Source organism: Lissotriton helveticus, chromosome 7 (assembly GCF_964261635.1).
Source record: "Lissotriton helveticus chromosome 7, aLisHel1.1, whole genome shotgun sequence".
NCBI lineage: Eukaryota > Metazoa > Chordata > Amphibia > Caudata > Salamandridae > Lissotriton > Lissotriton helveticus.
The window spans coordinates 1,577,159,253-1,577,178,573 of record NC_136068.1 but is presented as its reverse complement, the minus strand read 5'-3'; the positions used below and the strand labels follow the sequence as shown (position 1 = coordinate 1,577,178,573).

At 44.0% G+C, this 19,321-nt stretch overlaps 1 protein-coding gene across 10 annotated transcripts in view; it reads right to left on the bottom strand.

Annotated features, from left to right (window-relative positions):
- GFY (golgi associated olfactory signaling regulator) overlaps positions 1 to 19,321 on the bottom strand; it is a 242,513-nt gene that overhangs the window by 100,291 nt on the left and 122,901 nt on the right. For 4 of the 10 annotated variants that reach the window (XM_078650969.1, XM_078650975.1, XM_078650972.1 and 1 more), the window contains one exon: positions 13,325 to 13,354. The exons of the other annotated variants lie outside the window; for them this stretch is intronic. In XM_078650969.1, coding sequence (XP_078507095.1) covers positions 13,325 to 13,354 — 30 coding nt within the window. The remainder of the gene's footprint in view (positions 1 to 13,324; positions 13,355 to 19,321) is intronic. 10 annotated transcript variants of the gene reach the window in all.

Below are 19,321 nucleotides of genomic sequence, written 5' to 3'. Positions count from 1 at the left end.
ACAGAATATTTCTTTTCTACGTTATTTGCAAACAGGGAATGCCTCGAACAAACTATTCCTTGAACAATAAAATGTCCAAGTAATCAATCAATCAGTGGGGAGAAAAAATGGGCATGACGGATTACAATAGGGGACAAAAATCTGCATTACCTATCCTTCACTATCTGCAAAGGGGGGCAGAATATTTCTATTCTTCCCTGTTTGATATCCTTCACTATTTGCAAAGAGAGAGGAACGTTCCTATTCATCGCCGTTTGGAAATAGAAAATGTCTCAAAGAGAACCAATACTTCAAGTACAATCAATCAATCAATCAGATGGATAAAGCCCTCCTACCAATCGGACGTAAAGACGTCCTACTTAACCTTACCCGGACCGGACCGTGTGGGCAATTCTTCGCCTTCCCTTTTCCAGCGCCCAATCGTTCTCTTTCTCCATGTTTTTACCGCAGCATTCCTGTGGGATTCCAGTCAGGACAGTAGGTCACTTGAGAGAGGTCCGTTCGGAATCGGTGAAGTTCATTCAATCGGCAGCCGGACGAGGGCCCTCTCAAGGCAGGTATACTCCAATCGTTTAGATGTTCACCCCATCGTCTGGACCTCTCTTACCGGACCTTATGTCGCTGATGGGCCCCACGTGGGCGCCAATTGTGGAAAAGTCAGCCCATATCGCACCTGATGCCCAGGCTGCTGGCGCAGGACGCCTCTTAGTTCCCATCTTGAACAATTACCAAATAAAGAGACGGGCGCTGGAAGCAGGAAAACAAGAACAGAGTTTTATTTCTCATGAGGAGAGCCTGTCATTTCGGACACTCGCATAGCGTCTTCAGGAGGTGCTCTAACAAGTTTCTCTGAGGCTTCGTCTTTTATACACATGTTTATGATGCACAAACATTCCTTATTGCAATAAAGACGCTTTGAAGTAGGAAAAAGCATGCTTGGAATCCCAGCTTCAGGCCTATTCCCATACCAGTCGCTCAGATGTCATCCTCCCCTCCTGAATGTAACAAGAGATTGTGATCTCTCAGCCGGACATTCCTACAGGACACGAGGGCAGGAGGGGATGATCAGATCAAAGGTTGGGCAGGCGATAAGATCGGGCACTTCGGTTGGTGTATCACGGTTTTGTTATGCTGGGCAGGAAAAAGGGGGGGTGTACATCCACGAGGCTTGGTCTTAGGACTTGGGACCGGGTCGAAAGGCCAAGTGCAGCTGGGGGGGGCTCGTCAGCTGAGGGGAAGGGTGTTCTTGGGAGGAAATGGGGGGTGTGGGTCAAGCAGGAGTGTTACTTCTAGAGCAGGGTCACGCAGAGGGAGAGGGTCTTATGGCCGATGCATGAGCAGTGCGCGCGGGGAGGGGTGCCGGGGGTTTAACAAACGGGCAGAGAGGCCATGGTGCCTAAAATGGCTGTCGTGTACGTGTGTGCATGGGTCTATGCTGGTGGGATAACACAGTCAGTGTTTCGCGATGTCCGTTCTGCTTACAACAAGGGGTACAGTGAACACAAATGAACGCCGCTTATGTGCATATACATTGCCATTTTCAACAACTCTGTGTAAAGATTTATATCTATCATGTAAACAGCATATTCTACATGGCACTCTGGAAAGAACTCTTGCCAACCTCAAACAACATATTTCACAGCAGGCTAACACCCTCGCTGGAAAGGACACCGGATGTTCTGTACACAGCACATTTTATAACCTGTAAACACTTTAACTGTAAAGGACTCGGTGCAGTAAACACAATATTTGACAGTCTGGAAACAGTCTCACTGTAAACGACCCTACATGTTACGTCATCTAAACAGTATATTTTACAGCCTCCAAATGCTATAAAGAACACTACATATTCTGTAAAAAGGGTATTTCAAAGCTTGCAAACACTCTTTTCTGCAAAGGACCCTACGTGTTCTGTAACTAAGCCTTGTATTCTACAAGCTGTAAGGAATCTAAGTAAAGAACTCGAGCCTAAAAGCAGCGTATTCCATCCACAGAATGTAAACAGTCTCTAAAAAGCTAAATCTGCATACTTCACAGCCAGTATATACTCTCTGTAAAGTCCTATCTATTCTGTAAGCAGATAATTCCTTTTTATTCGAAGCTGAACTTGAACCTTCTTCCTGGTCCTAATGTGAGATCGCTTACTGTAATCATAGTTACTAAGTTTTGAGAATCTTATGCCAACTGAGCATAACGCCTTTCACTGGACCTGTAAAGACTTATCCGCTTTTTTTTCCTAATCGGTTTCTATCAGGAGAGACAAGAAAAAGATACAAAGGTTAGCAGGAGGACAGGGACCATAGTGGAGCAGTTTCGGAAAAACAAAGTGAGAAATGTGGAAGCGTAAAGATGGAGAAATGTAGAAGAAAAGCGGAAGGTTGGTAGAAATCGTAATAGTGCGTATTTGCCAGCGAGAAGAGGACAAGAAAGAACAAGGGGAGTGAGGTCGGTATAAAAGCATAGACAAACAGGGAAAATGCTGAAAGCAAGAGAAAAAAGAAGGAAGAGTAGAAGGGACAGTTCCCCAGCTCCGAGGTCAACCACTCTATCCGTTAGGCCACATGAAAGAGGTAGGCATTATAAAACGTAAAATATGGAGAAATACCATAAACAATTAATGTTGGTCAGAGTAGAGATCAGGCGGCGGCGAGATATGAAGAGGCGGCTTTGGAATGCATTTTTCGCGCGACCTTTAAGAGTTGGTTCCTTCCCCCACGGCTGCCTTCCCCCCGGATTGGCATGAGATTGCGTCATCATCCGGCTGTCTTGAGCTGTTAGTGGGGGCGCCGTGGCATGACCAGCCCTTGAACAGTACGGCCTGCTCTCGAGCGCTCGGCACAACATGCGGGACTGGGACGTCCTCCTACAACCAGGGCAACTTAGTTTAACCAGCCTTCAAAACAAAACTAACGAAAATGAAAGCTACTGCGCATGGCAGAGTCGGATTCCGACGCGCGCGACCCAATCCCAAGGCGCGCGTCGGAATCCGACTCTGCCATGCGTCTCAATGTGCGCGTGACCTGCTCCTGTCGCCCCTCGTTTGTCGGCTGAGCCGACAGCTATAGTGCTCTCTGCGAGAGCGCGCTTTCGCTCGCTTTCGTGCGCTTTTCGCAGCGAGCCCTAAAAATGACCCCTGTGATTCTAAAACCCAAGAGGTTTTATACACAATTCACACAAGCTATTAATAGATTCTACAAATTCAACATGGTATGATCATGGTTAGGGATGCATTGGCAAATCAGAAACAACATAATTTTCTAAATCTTTAGTACTGGCCTATTCCTTAAGGTAAGATACATCTTCCACCTATTTCCTTAGCAACATTCCGGAGATGTACAACCCAAAATGAAACATTTCTTAAACAATGGTTCACAGACCTAACACGCCTACAACAGAACTTCCAGCAGAAGTCCTTGAAAATGATACTTTGACTACACAATGGAAGTTTCATTCAAAACACTTTGCCGCATCAGTGTCTTCAGCGCCGGGGTCCCTGCATTGTTTGGAGCCGCAAGGGAAGCGGACTCCATTGCCCAGCAGCTCCAGAGCAGCGCACAGCCCACCGGTCACCGGACGCACGAGGAGGCGCTTAAAACAGCATCAGAGCTCCCGCAGCATGGGAGCTCATTCAAAACACATTGCCGCACCAGTGTCTTCAGCGCCGGGGTCCCTGAATTGTTTGCAGCCGCGAGGGAAGCAGACTCCATTGCCCAGCAGCCCCAGAGCAGCGCACAGCCCACCGGTCAGCGGACGTCCTAGGAGGCGCTTAAAACAGCGTCGGAGCTCCCGCAGCGTGGGAGCTCATTCCAAACACTTTGCCGCACCAGTATCTTCCGCGCCGGGGTCCCTGCATTGTTCGGAGCCGCGAGGGAAGCGGACTCCATTGCCCAGCAGCCCCAGAGCAGCGCACAGGCCACCGGACACCAGACGCGCCAGGAGGCGCTTAAAACAGCGTTGGAGCTCCCACAGCACGGGAGCTCATTCAAAACACTTCGCCGCACCAGTGTCTTCAGCGCCGGGGTCCCTGCATTGTTTGGAGCCGCAAGGGAAGCGGACTCCCTTGCCCTGCAGCCCCAGAGCAGCGCACAGCCCACCGATCACCGGACGCGCCAGGAGGCCCTTAAAACAGCGTCGGAGCTCCCGCAGCGTGGACGCGCGCGGGCCAAGGGCAGGCCAGTCTGTGCCCGTCAGGGACTGGAAGAGGCTGGGTTGGGCCACCCCTCTGACATCCATCATCAAGGGAGCATTCCCTATATCTGTGTTTCAAGGTAATACAAACACAATTGGTATAAACTGCTTGTCAGTGTGCCATCTTTCGGTATTATAATTGGACCGTTCTGAGTTCTTGGAACGATGAGTAAACCCAAAGGAGTATCAGGGACATTAGACGCTTTTATTGTGAGGGCAGAGTCCCTGCTGACCAACAAAATCGAATTGACAGAGCGACGCCTGTCCATGGACCCTGTAACACTACACTACCGTCTATCATTAGGCGGCCCGAACACTGACAGTGTAACATGTGGAAACCCCCCATAAATCACTGCGAGCTGAAGCACGCTCTGTTTCCCTAGACTCATCATTGCCAAGCCCGGGAGCCCCCAATATGGACATCCCGGACGCACCTGGCATCAACACTAGAGCACGGGCAGCATGTCCTCAAACGAACGCTAAAATGAAAACACAACCTGTAAAAAGAAAGAGAAATGCAGGGATGATTAAGCCTACAAATTCTAAAGGTTGCCAACCCGTTAATAATGTAATAAACCTGGTGGTTACTCGCTCTGTTTCATTGGGCACACAGACTGATGCTTCTTCCAACCCTGCCCATCACAACACTAATATAGACATTGTGGGAGATGTTGTTGTTGCCCCCTCTGCATTGAAACCTATTGAAATTGCCCTGGTTGACATTAAGAACGTGATTGATACGAATTTCAATTTATTGTTGGGAAATTGGAATGTTTGAACTCTGAATTGGCTAACTTAATGGGCAGGAATGTGAACTCTGTTCAAAACATTGGCAGGGTTGGATTATTCCCATCTTCTATGAGTAACACACTTGGGCTAGAGTCACATCCCAGCTCTGTCTCTTATAAAGATACTACCTCTGTTATCTTGCATACAAATTGCAGTAATATAAATGCATTCCCTGGGCTAAATTCCCATAGTAAACAAAGGGACAGACAGGATGTCCCTCTAGGAAATACAGATAATTCAAACCTAGCCTTAGGAAGAAGTTGTCTTACTCACCTACGCCCCTGCAAGTGAAATAAGTTTAAGCAGGGATATTCCCAATTGCCCTAGGAAAGCCTGTTTGAGACCAAATACTGACGTGCTAAGTTTATCCCCTGCCTCCTGTCCCTATGTGTTAGTTTTGGCTGGGGTTCCTAATCTAGCTGGGGATCAGGGCGGGACTGGTACTTCTGGGCACCGGGCAATCCCCCGGTAGGCTGGATGGGGTGGGGGCCGTTTTTTTGACAGGGGGCCGGTTTTGGAGCAGCAGAGGAGCGGAGGTCAGGTAGTCTGGGTTACTCTGCGTCCCCGCTCCGAGGTGCGGGGGGAAAAGCACAAACTGCCATGGTGCTGGTGCTTGAATTTAATTATCAGTGCCAGACTGCGAAGTGCGCAGATGTCCCCTCCCAGGGCCGCCACGTCTGTGCGCACTCTTTAGTTCACCCTTAGGGAAGGGCTGGTGAGTTATGCCGCATGCGCATTGGGGGTTCGCGCAATTTAAAGTGATCCCAGACATACGACTGAGACAGAGAGAGGCATTGTGACCGTTGCCAGGGCCATAATTTAATTATTTATAGCCCCCATGTCTGCCGCCTACAGAGGTGAGTTTACCTGGCCTGCTGCAATCAATCGAATCATCATGGGCAGTGGGTACTGGGCGGGGGGCCGGGCCCGGGATTAAAACAAAACAAAAGGTATAGGCCCGGTTCTAATCTCCGCAGTGGATTTTTGTGAGTAGGGCGGAAAGAGGTCAGGTGGCTTGAATTGCTCCTGGCACCATCGCGGGGCGACTGCACGCAATAAATCACAAATTTTAATCATGATGATTATCACCGTCACAGACAGTGCCAATCATCATGATTAAAATTTTTGATTTGGTGCGAGCAGCATAACGGCTGTGACGCCTGTCACTACAGCCTGCTGTTAAAAATGCTGGCTTTCTCCCTTTTGTTAACTTTTTCCTCCTAGAATATCTGCATCAATGGCAACGCACAGTTCGCCCTGTTTTGATCCCAGAAACTCCCTCCTAGGGGTGAGAATCTGCTTTTGGAAGGTAGGTTTATAGTGTTCCTACACTGCCTCAATTTATTTATTTATTTGTTTATTTATTTATGTTCTTCTACAGCGCAGGAATCGTCCCCGGGGGGTATCTCCGCGCTTATGATCTTCCAAGATGCCAGATCAGAAACATAGTCATAGAAAGCCCTAGATCTTACACAGCCGGAAACAGATGAGTCTTCAGGGATTTCTTGAAGGCATAAATGTTAGTAATTTGTCTTAAAATGAGGGGCAAAGTGTTCCATAGAGTAGGGCCCATATAGGACAGGGCACAACCCTTGCCTTCTTAATACGAGGGACCTGCAGCAATAATTGGTTGCTGGAACGCAATAAGCGGGTCGGAATATACAGCCGGAATAATTCAGCCAGATATTTAGGGCCAGATCCATGAAGACATCTGTGGATTACACAACACACTTTAAACTCAATTCGCTGGCGAATAGGCAGCCAATGGAGTTTATGCAGATCAATCTGGCTAAACATGAGCCGCTCGCTCTGTGCCTTAATACTTGGAAAGGCAATGCATCTCTTCTGTATGTGTGAGGTCTTTTTTGCCCTGGGATGGGCATCAAATAACAGCACGAGACAGTAAAATGTTCTTTTTCTTTGCATGGGGAGTGCTCCAGGGTCAAAACAGAATTTTGCCTGGGGAGGTAAATATTCTCGCACACTTCCTGCTCACACCACCACTTCACATGCTCTGCCTGTGACCAGCCTATCCCGACATGCCTTGTGCCTCCCTGCCGGTAGCAACTGTTTACCTGCACCGCATCCTCCCAGCCTATTTAAAAAAATACTTTTTATAAAGCAACATTGCATAATTTTTACATTCAGGAACTATCGCCACAGAGTAAGCACCAGTCAGCAGTCTGCAGTACATTATTCTTATAATCCCATACATTGTCGCAAACAAAGGTCTCTTCTCTACAACCCAGCTTAGTTAAATAATCTTCATGCAAAGAAGAACAAATAATGTCTAAGTGACATTGAGAGTCAAATGTATTCTGCTAGAATATCGACGACAGATTATCGCGCAGCCACATTGACCCATGCACGCCAACATATAACATCCATGTGCCTGAACTGCCTGTTCCTTGTCTATCCAGAGCTTCACGGTGCCCCATGCCTATGCAACACTATGCGAGCACTTTGTGCTCCCCTTCTTATATATGGGTTCACTATGCCTTTCTTCATGCTCCCGAATCCTATGTGTGCTCAACCTGGACCCAGCCTATCTGGAGCATCTCTGCCTCCGCAGGCAGCAGCAGTTTGCTTGCTCTGCCTGTACACTGTTCATCTATACTGTATGCAGCACCACTACACCTGCACTCTAACTGCCTGCACCGTCTAGCTGCCTGCACATGTAAATTCACTCCACCTGCATTACCTGCACCTTGCCTATTCTTGCCAGCTTTGTGCACCTTTGCGTTTACTCCCTGATCCTGGACTCTCGAAATGCAACAGTACTACACCTCATTGACTGCTTGCCTTATCCAGACCTGCTGTGTGACTGCCTGTATGTAAAAGCATAGTGCCTCTGTCGTTCCCTTACTATTTGAAGATGGTCCTTGCCTGCCAGTGAGTAATAACACTCCCTGCCTGCACTTCAGTCTTGCCCTCTGCTTCCATGCTGATATCAACTCTACACCTGCCTTGACTTACTGTTTCCATTCTGGCTCTGCTGTAAGTCTGTCTGTGTTATCAGGCATACCACGCCTACGCGCGGCCTATACAGATCTGCATGAGCCTGCAGACAACACTGTGCTTTCCTTGACTGTATATGGTTCACGCGCCTGAGCTCTGAGCCTGCCTCATTCACTATCCAATCCACTACCTCGCCTACTGCATCCTTTGCACAAACTGTCTATCACCACAGTCTGCATGGCTGCTTTGTTTATTGCCTGTTCACCGTTTCTACAGACCGGCTCCGAATCCGGGGCCGTGGTAGCATCACTGCGTTGTGATGCTGAGTCTGTCCTGTCAGAGTACCAGCTGCTACCCGCTGCCAGGGTGTAGACGTAATACAGCCGCTGCGCTCTGACTGCAGTAGGCAGCAAATGTTACATCTATTCAAATTCCTTGCTAAAATCCTATATTTCCTTTGACACCACCACTATTTACGTAGCGAAGACCGCATTTCATGATCAGAAGCAGCCAAACTTTGACTTCAATGCCAACTGCCAATAGCAGGCGCCACGTCTCAAGATTGTGGACATGCGTCAACACATTGCGCTCTTGAGACCTTCCGCCCTGTGCCAAAACTGCTGTTGTCTCAGCCCCTGCTTCACAACTGTAGCTGCAGTGGAATATAAGCTGTGTGTACAACTGCACATCTATGTGCACAGCAAATGTATGACCGACCGTTTTGGGGATAGGGGTGATTAGACGGTCAGGTGAGTACATGCCGTTTGAATCCTAGGACCCCCCCTCCTCGCCTGCATTGCGCTAAGACGCATTCTGGCATTAGAATCAGGACTCGTAGCACTATGAGGATGAAGTGGGCGGAGTCTAAAGTTAAGCAGTCAACAAATACACAAAGGTGCACAAATATTCACCACAATCATTTAGCTTCAATTAGACATGAGACATTTTTACATTTTCGATCAAATACTGTAATCCAATATACAAAACACATACTCATGTACTCTGAAGTCCTTATGAAATTTAACAGGTTTTGTTGTAAAGCACTCTGACACCTTCGGGTAAAGTACGCGCTCTATAAAAACACATAATTAACTACAGAGTGCTATGGCAAGAATATGTTTACCATTCAATATAATGATTTCATGGTTATGTTGGACAGAGGTTAATAAATAGATTTGACCAAATCCTTCAATTAATGCATCGGTGTGGTATTCTGATTCAATACTCGTGTCTATTTTTCATGCTCTCTGTAAGAATGTCTATGGGTACATATGACTGGGTGGGTAACCTAGTGCTCTTTAAGGTCATCATCTACTATGTACTGTAAACCACCTTGCTTTCAGGAAGCGCTTAAAGACGCACCTTTTCCAATAGTGTCTTTATTTTCCTTTGTCTTACAGCGCTGGGATGCTCAAGAGTAGCCATGCGCTATAGAAGAAGGTATTCATTCATTCATTCACTGTGCTTTGAAAGTTGATACAATTGAATATGTAATGAAAAATGTGCTGTAAAATTCACCATTTTGGTCTGTTTTTTCCCAAATTTTTCGTGGGGGGAGAACCCCCCTAAACCACCCAAGTAGTGTTTGAGCTCGCTGCGCTCGCTCGCTACGCACCGCACGGAGCTAGTCTGGCTAAAATTGGGCCGATCATCAGGGGGCCTTTTTATTGGGCATAATGTAGCAGCTGGAGAAAGTTTTCATATACTTCCAACTAACAGTTGCAACTTTCAAATTGTACTTTACAAGAGAAGAGTTTCTTTTTATTTGGTAAATTTTTTTAATAATGATTTCTTTTCCATTCCCAACAAGAATTTCATTGAGCTTTTCGGTGTTATTGCTAATTTAGACTATCAGCAATGTTCGGGTAATATTATTGGGATTATTTTAGGAGATTTTAATGCAAAACTTAACAATACGCACCTTGGTGCAGAGCCATATAATTTAAGTCCTTCTTCCCGTAGGGGCGTAGAGCTGGCAGTGTTTTTGTGTTTGCATAACCTGGTCAATGTCATGGATCAGATGGGTACATTACACGCGACTAACAATTACCGTCCGACATGTAGAGGCAGGGGCTATTTGTCTACAATAGATTTTGTTTTTATCTCCTACTTGCTCGCGGATTCTCTAATTACCCCAAGGGGATCACAACCCTATTAAAATAGCATTGAGATTGGCTTCACAACCCGCGTTCTCATCCGAATGCAGGCCAGAGACTTAATGCCATCAACTGACAATTTAAGACTAATATGGAGGGGCATTGACAATGGGGATTTGTTCAAGTCACTAGCGAAGGATAATTTGCCCCTCATTCATTCCTGCTTGTCGTTTCAAACCCCGCATCCAGAGGTAGTCTGTGATTTCTCTAAACTCTGTCTGGCTATTAAAACCTTTCTGTCAAAGCCTGCATCTTTGAGAAAGCAGAACCCTAGATGGTTTGACTATGAATGTTCACTGGCTAATAGGAATTTGCATATGGTATTGTCAGTTGAACCTAAGTATGCTCCAGACGTGAAACTGACTAGGCAGAAGTAGAACACATCAGTTAATAATCGGAAGGGAGTACTCTTAAGGGACTGTTGGGAAACCCTATCGCAGGCTGTAACTGCTAAAAAGGGTAAATCGTTTTGGTCTGCCGTAAGAGATCTTCGGTCTATGGGACAGTTATTAACTCCCATCAGCTGCACTATTTCTAGTCAATCCTGGGAAACCCACTTCTCTAAAATCTATGCCATCTCCTATCGGAGACCGACCAGTATGAACATGGTTCATTTACCTGTATTCAGATAACACTTTCCGAAGTAGAAGAAGCTATTCATCAGAGCATTGGGAACAAGGCCCTTGGCCCTGATGGGCTACCAATAGATTTTATTAAATGGAAACCGGACTTTTGGGACCCGCTTCTTCTGAACGTCTTCAACAATCTAATGTATGCTTGTTACCTGACACCTGGGCAAAGAGTATTATTGCCCCAATATTTAAAAATGGGGATCGGTTGCAGCCCAATAATTATAGGCCTTTTTAATTGATCAATAATACCCTTAAAATATTGGGCTTTTATGTAATAAGATTGTAGAATGGTCAGAGCAATGTAGCATTTCAGAGCCTGCCAGCTAGGCTTACGCAGCAAGGTTGGTACTAACGAACAATGTCTCAACCTTAGCCTTGTAATTGGGAAATACACCATTGCACGGAACTCTCCAGTCTATTTGGCCTTCATGGATTTGTTCTCAGCTTTTGTCTTTGTAAATAGGTCAAAGCTGTGGGCTATCCTGTGAGCCTTTGGTCCATTTTCTGGCATATCTCCACAACGACCTCCAGGCACAAGTGAGGATCAGCAGAGGCGGAGAGGTTTCAGGACCCATTAAGGTTGGAAGGGGGGTCAAGCAGGGATGCGTCTTGGCCCCCCTTCTTTTTATCATCTATATTAATGGATTGAATAAATCATTAGTATCCATGACCCAAGACGTCCCTATGATCAATGGGAAACTCCTTCCTGTGCTATTATACGCAGACTGTGCGGTTCTTATATGTTGCACCCCAAATTCTCTGCGCATTCTAGTACAGTCTTTTGTTAAATACATGGATAGCTTGGACCTAAGAGTTCATATTAAATAATTCATTTTTAATGTCATGCTGCCCCCGGAAACGCCAGCCCAGCTCCATTACTGTTGGCAGTCAAGAATTGATAAGCACCTGCAAATTCCCCTACCTTGGGGTGGTTTTTGCTGCAAACGGCTACTGGACTGAGCACCTCACCCATTCCAGGAGCAAGTTTTCAAAGACCATCAATTCGATTTTTAGTTTTCGCCGTCCAAAGAATACAGGTGCTATTTTAGCTATTTTAAAAACTTTTAAACTACAATGTGTTCCAGTGGCCACTTATGGAGCCGAGATTTGGGGTACTGCAAATAGTTCCTGCAGGAAGAAAACAGATTCTGTAGGAAACTGTTGGGTATCCCAATCTCCACACCACAATGTATTTGCCACAAAAAATGAAACTTAAATTATGTAACCGATTTTATACGTGCTTGCCCAGCCCTTTGCTGGTTATCGGTCTGGAAGAATGAGGCAGCGACTCTAACTAGAGACATTATTACTGACTGTTTGAAGTGTGAGAAGGGGATGGATATTCCTTGGCTATTTGGACTATATCAGAGTTTATGCAGCGTCAATAAAGGCTGTATTTTCTTAAATCCTAGCAAAGCCGAAAAAAAGAACTCAGAAGTGCCCTCTATTTTTCATACAGCACAGAAAGAATCGCGCTGGAATTGAAGAAACCCTCTGTTTCTAGTTATATGGCTCTTGTGCAGCACTGCTGCCCCTTACCAAATTATCTTATTTTACCCATGAGTTACTGGGAAAGGTGCCTCCTATTCCGCTTGAGAGACGGGACAGTTAAATTTTCATTGTGTTTCCCTCTTGGCTACCATTCGAAACTTGATTTAGAACCCTGTCCATGTGACAGGGTGAGTGGACAATCAACCCTACATTTTTTGCTTTTCTGTAAATATTACATGAAATACAGCAAGGTGCTTCTTTACCCTTATTTTAATAGGAGAAAGCTTATTAGCTTGGATTCTGCCTATTTAAGTGTTCTTGCCTTGACCGATAAAGAGCTTGTTTTCCGTTTAAGCACATTTCTGAGAATGGCTACTCGGGCACGTAAGACAATGCTCAACCCTTGAGTTTTTAAGTCATGAATGGATAAGCTTGAAATTGTTGATAATGAATTTTCCATTTTTTTTACAACCCAAAACCTGTGACATTGTGTTTTATAACTGTAAATCCCCTATTAGCATTTATGTTACTCTTCTTTTGTCACTACACTTCTTTTAATATAATGTACTTTTTTTGATACAATGTTTATCCAAATAAAGTTTATGAACTGAACTGGAATCTTCATTTACAATATATGTTTCCTAACACAATTGTACTTCTTAGAATCTTTGACCTCATTCACTTGGTGCGAAGCGGAAAAAGAGATGAGAACATTTCTTGCAGTCGGACACTGACTGGGAGGGGGAAATGAGCAGGAGCAAGATGAACAGGACACCAAAAACCGCATTCATTTTAAAACAAATGGTGTCTAACACTCTGGCATAACTACTATGCAGATAATCGTACTTCTAAATAGCTTAGCAAATTTGTTTTAAGTGCAACATCATATCATCAGAACGACTCCAACATTAAACATTAAAACCGTTAATTTTCAAAAATAATGTTCACACAATATTTTCACATTTAAAAAAGTTTCCACACAACATGACATTGGGAGGGTGGGAGAAAAGAAGCAACACCGGCATGGATGAGACATAATAAGCAACACCTATAACGGGGTGGGAGTGTGAAGCAACATGGGCAATGAGGAAGAAGAAAGAAAAATATTACCTGAATCAAAGCGCAAGCAGCAGAAGGACACTAATCAAAATGAAGAAATCAATATTTATTCACAAACAAAAAGGCATCCACACTAAGTCGCAAATCACTGTTAGTTTTTCAAGAAAAACAGCTCCAAAGCATGGGAGTAGTTTTTGTGTTAGCTCTATTCTTCAGAATTAGTTACATTCTTTAAAACACACCCAAAAGCATTTTCTCTAGGTACAAGTTCCCTAATTAAAATATGTACAGCATCAATTTTGGATTAACAACTTTAATCCTGTTCCTGTCACCCAAATTTCACCTTAGTGTGAATGTGACAAACTATTATGAACTTATAACAAAAAGGGTTTTCAGCAAAATCTCTTATTTAGGCGAGGACCTGTGTTGACAGGAAATTTCAACATCAAGACTTTTTTGCCCCATCACAAAACTAAATATTTTTTGTCCCCAGTGGGCGTGTAAATAACCTCTTTCAAACCACAATAATCCATTGGTTGGATGCCATTTAGGTGAAGTCCACGAAAACGTCTCTGTGCACTACCCAGTGTTCTTCAGACGCTCGATGTTTCCGCCTTATTCTAAGGGGACATCATATTTGAAGTGGTCTTCATCAGGAATTGAACCTCAAAACAACACCTAACAAAACTCGAGTCTTCAATGAGCTGCATTGAAGTCACAATATTTTAGATGCTAGATTTGTGTTCTCTGTTGAATGCTGAATAACAGATTGTTTAGTTGTCAGCAGGTAGGCTCGCTTTTATGGCAGGACATGAAAATTAGCCTCAGCCTTGACATCAACTGGCAGCAGCACATGTGCAATTGGTATGCTCACTCTCCTGTGGAACGCTGATTTGTTTAAAGACTCCGGCTGTCAATTGATCCAGCTGACCAGCTTGGTGAAGACACTTAAGAATAAGATTTCCTGCCAACACAACTCGTTGTGTTTGTGCTGACTTTGTAACACTGGCAACAAAGAAGGAGAAAGAAAAAATAAACTTGTTTTCCAAGTTGTCGAAATCAAGGAAAGACTGTTTCTTCCTAGTTGCGATAATAAGTTAAATGTGACTATATTTGCTCATTCTTGCTCTCTATTCGCCCTGCTGTATGGTCAAATCTTCAATGACTTGTTTAGTAGGGATACTTATAAGCAAGAATGACTGGACAACAAGCTTGTTGGATACAGTGGAGAGCCAATACCTCTTGAGGGAATATTAAAAATTAAAATTTCATTTAAAGGAAGGTCTACAGTTGAGAAGGCTTAGGTGGAAAAGATGGGATCCAACTTACAAGATGGAAACACCAAAAGAGCTGGGTATTAGGATGGACAGTGATGAGACCAATACAGTCCTTTTGGTCAATGCCTCCATTTGAGTATGTGTTTTAACATTTCTTCAATATTTTATTGACATATCACATCAGGTTAAAATCCATTGCCAAAACAGTAGTGAACAAAGTTCTCATTGTTCCCAATTTCATGCAAGAGCCCCTTGTGGTCTAACTGGAGACTTTATTACATCAGGATATAATTGAACCCAAAGAACGTTCAGAGTGGCTAGCTCCAGTTGTATTTGCCACCAAGGTATGGTGTTGTGATATTAGGTTATATGCTATCTACACGATCTTAAGACCAAAATTGGGTGTCTAGAAATCCCCTACCTTGAATACACAATATGCATAGCTTAGTTTATTGATGCCTGATGCTTCAGTGTCCTAGATTTATCCTCAGCATTTCACCAGGTCAAGATACATCCTGACTCCAGACCCATTACACTGTGTATAACCACACTTGGAGCTTACAGATCTGTTAGGATAACTTATAGACTTTGTGCGTCACTGAAGTTTTTCAGCATCAGCAGATCTTACAGCACATATTGAAAGGACTGCTCAAGCTCTTCTGTTTCCAGGATGAAATCTTAGTCTATGGTTCCTACGAACACCTCCCCTAAGCATTCCCTGAGATTCGTCTTAAAAAACTTGAAGTAGCAGGCCTCGCCATAAAGAGGGACAAGTGTCATATAAGTTTGTGGCGTCATTTCACTACCTTGGATAAACCATATTCTAAAAAGGAATCATATCCAAGTTAGGTCTCAAAGAGGCTGTGGTGAGGATGTCATCCCTGACCAATAAAGGCAAACTCAAGTCCTTGTTGGGGCTAGTTGAGTTTTACTCAACATTGGAAAATAAAAACTTTGCAGATAAGGTGGAATCCATGAAGGCACTCTTAAAGAAAGGTGTACTATACAACTGGTTCCCAGAACGCCAGACAGAGTTTAAATGTATAAGTACAGCAATCTCTAAGGCTCCATCTTTGGGTAACTTCAATGTGAGTAAAATCACTATTTTGACCACTGAGGCAACACCAAGGGTTAAGATGCTACCATAACACTAGTAGTTGATGTTAAGGAACACACCATAACCTTTGACTGCTGGGTCCTGAGGGGTCAATGTGCAATTATTTGGTAGTTGAAAATAGGCACTAACATGTTACTGGGCAGTCAAATACTTTAAGCTCTTCTTTTGTTGAATCAAACTTTTTATTACAATGGACCACAAACCCCTAACCTATGTGCTCCCATCTAAAGGTTCAGTACACACCACGCCTAGAATTTCTAAATAGCTCCTAGGTTTGGAGGCTTTAACTTCAAAAAGAGTACATACAAGGAGCTACAAATGTTGCAGTGGATTATCTGTCCACATGCTGTTGAGAAAAGAGTGTGAAAAGCAAGGTATTGTTGTGGCCACTGGGATGTCGGAAGTAGGAGTAGATGACTGGGAAGAAGGCATGAAAGAAAATGGCAAACCAAAGGACATCTGAGATAGAATCGTGTCTGGTTGGCCTGCAAATTGTAGAGAGCATTACTGGATACTGGGAAGTCAGGAACAAGATCAGTATTGATGAATCTTGCCACCTCAACTAAACTTAGAGAGAGGATATCATTTACCTGGCACCTAAAGAGCACCTAAGAAGAAGCCTGACCAAAGTAAGGACAGATCTAGATACTGGTAGCCTGGTCTGGACTCTCAAGTTAAGCACAGGTTTGAGTTGTGCTTCAGCTGAGATGTCAGTGATAAGACCTAAGTTGGAAAGAAGGCTCCCATTTCTCCTGTTAAAGTTCCCAGTGAACCATGAGTTAAATCAGTATCTGAAATGATAGGGCGTATATATTCAAGAAAGGTTTCCACACAAAGCATGTTCTTGTGCTTGTTGATTACCACTCTCGCTGGATCAGTCTGAAGTGTGTGCACAACACAACCATGTATTCTACAATTAGGGAATCCCCAAGGTCCTTCTTACTGATAATGGGGTGCAGTTCACCTAAGATCTCATCCCATCCCCTTGAAAGACTTCTTAAACAAGATGGCAATTTGCCATCACATACCTGCATTTTATTGCTTGGGGCTAATGGCTTTGATGAGGTGATGAACCGCATGGTCAAAGGATGCATAAAGAGAGCAAACATAACAGCTGTGTCTGAAGAGCAAGCATTGCAAGAAATGATTTGGTCCTATTGTGCCATGTCCAAGGGTGTGACAAGAGTCTCACCTTTGTGTCTCTCAAACACGAAAATGTCTCTGGCATGGTTGGGGAATGGCGGTCTTTTCAGGGTGAATAGAGAAGAAGTTCAAATTCACCAACTGAACTACAAGTTAAGGTATGACTATACATTAGGTAATAATGCTCTTCAGTTCAAGCAAGGTAGTAGTGAAGAATCCCAGGTCACAGAAGAAGGGGCCCATCGTCCTTTCTAAGTCTTGTAAGGTCCAGTGAGTGGGGCTCAATGCGGTTGCCCTAGAGAACAATCAGGCTTGTAACATATATAAAATGATCATATACATCCCAGGAAGGATTGGGGATGCCACAGTTTCTTCCCCTTCAACCAATAGTGCCCAATACCAAGGTTGCTAGTCTTGAATCCATCTCATAGCACTGCAATACAGTACCAAACTCTCTCTGACCCTTCATCTCACTCTTGCAGGATCCTGCTTTCTCCTTTTATTATGTTTTTTCTGTCTTTCTCTAGCTTTCCGTTTTGTTTGATTTTCTGTTTCTTGCTCTCGATAAATGTCTGATGCAGAAAAATATGTGCTTGTGGCTCCCACAGGCAACCACCAACTAAATTTAAGCACCTGCGCCTCGGGCAAGACAAATTTTGGAGGCCTGTGTCGAGAACAGATTTGAATTGTATTACCGATTTTCTCTTTACTCAAGCCTGCATATTGCCAAGCAAACATGCAGGAATAGGGTCACTCAAAAACAACTGAAATATGCCTGGTGCATATGAGGGTAAAAATGCTTACTTATTGTCAATAAGGTAAAAGCAATCAAAAATGTTTATAGCAACTGAAAGAAATATGCCTTGCCCAGGCCCCCGGAAACCCTTAAGATTATCATGGTCAAAGAAATAGAGTTAGAGGTAGACTGGAGAAAGAATTACATGAATAAATAGACAGAAGTGAAACAGAGATAAAGTTCAGATTTCCCTTAGGTCCCCTTGGTAGTTGGGGGCCTTTGGCAATTACAACTATGCCAACTATCCCAAATGCCATCCAACCGCTCAGTGAGCGGAAAATCAGTGAACCTATAGACTTCAGCAAAGCTGTCTGCACTAGCACACGGGTACTTGGACTGGAGGACAAAGAGCCAGACTGGCCTTTGAGGTGAGAACATGCTCGACTCATTGCAAGACCTAGAAAGCTCAACTGCTCTGAACCCCGCCACAGGATAGGAGTGCTGTTGCCACAACACAGCTCAACGTAGGGCATAGCACTCAACTCTCCTCCTTGTAGAGAGAAAGAGTGTTGTCATAGCATGACCACCAAAACACAGAGGAAGGTCAGGAGCCTCCCAAGTGAACCAATGCCCATTTTATATCCTGCACTGTGCCCCACTCTTGCTACAGGAATGGAAATTGCTCTAACCAGAGGTCTCACTGTTGTAAGGTACAACAGGGCCCGCGGTAAGTCTCCATTTTAGCTACACGTTTTAACTTGACATCTTTTTCTAATGGTGACTTTGTACATTCTTTGCACTTACACAGATTCAGATTCAAAAATACTTTATTTAGACAATGAAGTCTGTCAAAGTGCATTAGTGCCAAATAGAATTAAAACGATATATAGTGTCACAATTTTTCATAAGTGTCGCTAATTCAACAGATAACCCATAGTTCATCCGCAGGTTTCCTCAATGGTTAATTTTTTTTAAATACAATTCGATAGACAACTAATACGTTTGTAAAATAGCCTTTTGTTAAACTTTTGCAGTGTCTAGCTTGCTATTACTGGTCTGTCTGTTCGGATAAAAACCAGTACTTAAAAAAAAGCAGTACAGTCTTTCTATTTGAAGGTAGTCATTGAGGCTGCTGAGATTCAGGGCTCCTCCCCTTCTTCATTGTGGGCTTTTGGGTTTATTCTTAGTTGTTTCTCAATACTCTCCAAAACTTTCACCAGTTTGGTGAGCACTTACAGGATAATGTACTGAGAAGCTGTTTTAGATGCAGTACATTCCTTAGTTAGTATTATTATGATGTTGCTTGTACGCTCTGTCCAAGGCTAGGAACATTGAAAGCGATGCCCGTGTATTTAGTTGTCTGGTTGGCGACAGCTCTAAGGCTCCAGACAAACCAAGCATCACCTCTTCATCTTTGACACAGTGTGACTGGAGCAGTGCTTTTATTATACAAACCAACTCTGTGCTATATTTGCCAGAGGAGCAATTCTATTTGGATTATCCTGGAACTCTGTGCACTGTGGATGAGATGCAGCCGTGCTGACTTTACCTTCATCCTACAAAATACAATATTTTGTTCCATCCAAACTGGCTTCCCGGCACATCATACCCGGTTGTGGGGGGTTAAGCTGTCTCAATGGACCTGGCAGAAAGTACTCCCACTATGCTCTCGATATTATAGGTACTATTATATAGGAGCATAATTATATAGTCATACACTCACCCAATAATATTATAATATAATGGTTGAAATGTTCACCATTAATGAAATGCTG